The 4,861-nt window shown below is 38.7% G+C and overlaps 1 protein-coding gene across 1 annotated transcript; it reads left to right on the plus strand.

Annotated features, from left to right (window-relative positions):
- Positions 1-620: 620 nt before the first annotated feature.
- Positions 621-4,565, plus strand: MC2R (melanocortin 2 receptor). The gene has a single exon (XM_072998769.2). It carries the CDS (start codon positions 2,464-2,466, stop codon positions 3,418-3,420), a length of 957 nt encoding a protein of 318 aa, XP_072854870.2. The 5' UTR covers positions 621-2,463; the 3' UTR covers positions 3,421-4,565.
- The last annotated feature ends 296 nt before the right edge of the window (positions 4,566-4,861 follow it).

Genomic DNA, 4,861 nt, shown 5'->3' on the forward strand with positions numbered 1-4,861 from the left:
ACAAATTACATTCGTCTTGCGAGGCACCACTGTAATCTCAATTTTGTCTTCAAAGAGTGGGGCAATTCTAGTCAGCACCAGAACAGTTCTGTGCTGCCGTGGGGGTGAAGGGACATGGAAGAACCCCTCCCAAAGAATGTGCAGACTGTAGATGCATTCCAGCATCTTCTGGGGCAATGACAATGCCCTTTTGACCAATTCTACCCCTTCAGAAGTACTTCTGACACAAACAAAGAAGAAGGATACAGACTGATCTTGTCCTAATATCATTTTATTCAGTAAATGACTTTATTATACAAACATCAAGAATATTCATTAAATTCTTCATAGTCGTCAATTCAGGCTGTCTTGAAAGGACAAGAAACCCTAATAAGGAAAGTTGAAGCCTCACAAGAATTCACCTCCGGTTGAGAATTAGACAAAGAGCTCTGTTTTGCCCCCCAGGGGTTCTGTAATTTTATACTCGAGAGTCCTTTTAAGAAGCAAAGCATACAGATATGCAGAAATACGTAAAGAAAACACAGCAACCATTTCTATGATGCAAAAAAACAGAAAACTGATTTCTATGAAAGATGCAAAAAATCAGAAAACTGATTCTACGAAAAATGCAAAAAAAAACAGAAAACCTTTTAGTGCCTGAGATTCTTAAACAAAACGGTAGTCAACCTTGTTTTGAGCAATCCATTCAAATTGGCAATTATGCAAATTGCACAGTTTTGCACAAAACAGGACATTTTTGCACAGAAATAACCCAACTTTTTCACAAAATATAACATCACTCTTTGGAAATTTCTCATCAGCTGTGCTGGAAAGGGAAAAAATGTTGCAATTCCTCATCCTTTTTTTATCAGGATGAGAAAAGCACAGATTTATATTTATACTTCATGTTCGTTTTTCAAAGGAGACGTGTGTAAGAGCATTCAGCAATGTTTTTTATCTTACTAAGAATAAAGCATTTTAGCAAGATTCAAGTATTTGATTCTAGTTTCCATTAGGTGGACACAAGAAACCTGGTAGAGCAACAGGATGATGAGTGATTGAGTATATTTGCTATGAACAAGCAGGCAAACCTAGCTGCTTGCTGTTGCCATCAGGTTGCCATGGCTACCAAATATACCTCATAAATCTACCTTTGTTTCATCAGGTTTGGTTGCCAGTTTTAGACTTTTGTATTAAAAATTTAACAAAAGTTATTATTAATTTGTGGTGAGACACTTTACATTTAAAAGAAAATGATTTATTATAAAACTATGACAGAGCTGAATGAGCAAAAAAAAAGTTTCATGAATATATTTCTCCAACTGTGGAATAAATTCATTGTTATATCCTATTTTCTGTGAAAAGTGTCCTGCAGTAAAGGGTATGAGGACTGTAACAGCCACCCTCAAACCTCAAAGAGTGGTTGCTACTTCACTTTAAACTCTGCTGCCACTAACTCATCCTTGAAAATCAAGCAAAGAACAAGTGTAACTTTGAAAAACAAAAACTGGTTTATTGATTACAAAAAAAATAAGAATGGTAAATCACTGGTAAAGAATCAATTAGTCAATCACTGTTAATAAAACACTGGCTCTCACAGACTTTTCTTCACTGACAGGCTCACTCACTCACTCTAACTAACAAACTCTCATCTCAAACTCTATCTCTCCCTCAAAAACTGATCTCTCAAACACCATACACCCCTTTATATCCCAGCTCCTCCCTCTTTAGCACCACCTTCCATCCCCTCATTGGCTGCTGTTCCACTGCCCAGCTGTGACTGGCAGGTGAGGGCAGGGCTGAACGTTACACCAATAGTGGTCGCTGTCTGGGTCCATTTGGCAGAGGGACAGTATGCCAATCTCAAATCTGACCCCTGGACACAGAAGCCATGTTTATGTGAGCATTTATAAGAACTGGAGTTTAAAACCTTAATGTTCCTGAATGTTCTAAATTTTACCTCAATGGGCTGCATTAGTGTTGCGACTACTTGTAGGGAGTGATGCTGCCTTATAGGGTAATTTTGTAGAGTGCAAGGTGGTCTTAATGAGGTTAGAACCATCCTCCTAATATTGCTGCTGAAAATGCCTTCTGTACTGTGATGAAGCCTGTCCTACAATCTTACATTAGCTGGGATTCAATAATCCCAGAGGGGCAGGAGGGTTCAGGTCTGCTCTGCCTCCTTTCCAGGCCCACTCTCTGTACAGTCCTGGAAGCCCACATTTGAACTTCCTGCCCAGCTCAGCAAGGTCAGGATGGAGTGGATGAAAGTTGCCCATGAGGGTTGGTGTACAGGGCCAGCATGTGAGCCTTATGCCCTGTTTCTTATTCAGATATAATGCCTGGACAAACTATTACGCTGAATAGTCAACTGTTAATAATTCTTCTCACTAATTTCACTATGTCTCATTCTTCAGTCTGACACTGTATAAAGCCAGTAATTGTAATATTTTGTTTTCTTTCTTTCTTTTCCTCTTTTTCAAAATGAGGACTGCCAGAGTGTCTGAAGCAAGAAGGTTCCTGGGACAGATGAACAACCCTTTGGAAAACAACAGTGAGCTTTCAGTGAACATCTCTGACTGTCCAGAAGTTGCCATACCAAATGAAATCTTCTTCACCATTGCCACTTTGGGAATACTCGAAAACCTTCTTGTGCTCATAGCAGTGGGGCGGAACAAGAATCTGCATTCCCCCATGTATTTCTTCATTTGCAGTTTAGCCATTTCTGACATGCTCGGAAGCTTCTATAAGGCCGTGGAGAATATCTTCTTCACTGTATTTTGTACAGTAAGATACCCCAAATGTCAAGAACTCTTGGCCCAAACAATGGATGACATTATTGATTTCATGTTTATTTTGTCGTTACTGGGATCTATTTTCAGCCTGTCAGCTATTGCAGCTGACCGATATATAACCATCTTCTATGCCCTGCAGTATCACAACATCATGACGTTGAAGCGGGCTTTTGTGATCCTGGTGGCAATTTGGGCAGTCTCAGCCGGGAGCGGTATAGCTATGGTAATTTTCTCCTACAAAACAGTCACCATTGTGTCCTTCACTGTTCTGTTCTGTTTTATGTTCATTTTTATCCTCTGCCTTTATATTCATATGTTCCTGCTTGCACGGTCTCATGCCAAAGCAATTGCACTAATGACTACAAACTCAGTTCGCCAAGGCGCTAACATGAAAGGGGTGATTACTTTAACGGTCTTACTTGGTGTTTTTCTCTGCTGTTGGGCCCCCTTTGTCCTTCATATGATTCTCATCCACTTTTGCCCACAAAACCCTTACTGCATTTGCTATTTGTCCATTTTTCAAGTGAATGGGATGCTAATCATGTGCAATAGCATGATTGACCCAATGATTTATGCTTTTCGAAGTCCAGAGCTGAGAAGTACCTTCAGGAAACTGTTCTGCTTCCATAACCCAAGTTGGACTTAGTCAGTAGAGCATGAGTGGGCAATGTTGACGAGCTTGAGGACCACTTTTCCCCCCCTAGGAGCCACCAGAGGGCACACCAAACCAAGAAATGGCAAAACAACTGAAAAAATGAAGTCCACTTTGGGTTTCATTTTTGGAGATTTGATGCAAAGGAGGTGCTAAATTTTAATGCAAAATCACTATTGACCTTTTTTGTTTCCCTCTTTCCCACAAAAAAATTTAGGAAGGTATTCATCCTGAAGACCACAGAAATTTACTTTGCCCATGTCTGCATTAAAACAAAGCACAAAATGACAATGAATTGCAATGTCTCAGGATAATTTCCGTTATAATACCCCAAGAACACTAGCATTGAAGGCTACTTTACATAGTACCTCAGTATCAAGCAACCCTATACAGGAGAATGGATTGCAGGCAGGTATCATTGCATTCATGTCCTGCTGTGGGTTTCTTATAACTCTGTGCTTGGTCATTGTGGGAATAAGACACTGGAAGTGATGACTTTTGTCAGATCTTGCACAGGCCCTGTGCCCTCAAGCTTGCCTTTCAATGAACCGGTAGATATGAAAGACTTTAATGACAGAAGCCATGTTCCTTTCCTCTGCTTTTCTAGCCCAAATTTCTCCCCAGCTCTTCCCATGAAATGGCCAAATTAATATAAAATGACTGTTGTGTCCTTGTGTCACTGATTATTGGAAAGGGGTATGGATCTGTTAAACCAAAAACAAAACAAAACAAATCAAACCTTGCCATCAGTTTAGGTTTTCCTCTGTGTGTTAAAAATATAAACCATTTAATGCTCCTCAAATAAATTAACACATTTATCCAGTTAACTTACTACTTTTTCTAAAAATCATGACAGGTAGTAGCTATAACTATAGACAAATATTTAAGATAAGTTTCGAAACCAAAACACGTAATTCTAGAAATGTGATGGGGACTTTTGAAGCTCTTATTAAATTCTTATAAACTTATGTATGAAACAAATAAAAATAAATTTGACTTAATTATCTAGGGAACAAATGTTTGGTACTTGTTAGTTCTCCAAAAAAAATAATGTGCTGTAAAGAATATCCAGAAGATTTTTATTAAACATTTGTCATCCTGTAAGATCACTGTTTAATAAACAATTTTATTTTCAGATATTTCTACAACATGAACAATTTTCAATATCACAGCAGATATTGTGATACTCCAAATGTATTGTCCATATGGAGTTCATACTGCAGACTTTTTTCCTTCTGATGATGACTATGGATCAGTGCATAATACTAAGAACTTCAACCCACACAAGAACCTTGACCATCCACACAACATATGGGATGACAGCTGGTTCAAAATGTTAGGGATGGCCAGAGCTTAGGGCTAACACATTATAACTTGCAACACTTGACATCTTGGACAACAAAGTGAAAATGATGCTGGTTTTGAAGGTACAATA

This window comes from Pogona vitticeps, chromosome 4 (assembly GCF_051106095.1).
Source record: "Pogona vitticeps strain Pit_001003342236 chromosome 4, PviZW2.1, whole genome shotgun sequence".
Classification (NCBI taxonomy): Eukaryota; Metazoa; Chordata; class Lepidosauria; order Squamata; family Agamidae; genus Pogona; species Pogona vitticeps.

What these genes read in the sequence shown, in the direction of transcription:
- MC2R (XM_072998769.2), top strand. Translation starts at nt 2,464, where the DNA reads ATGAGGACTGCCAGAGTGTCTGAAGCAAGAAGGTTCCTGGGACAGATG.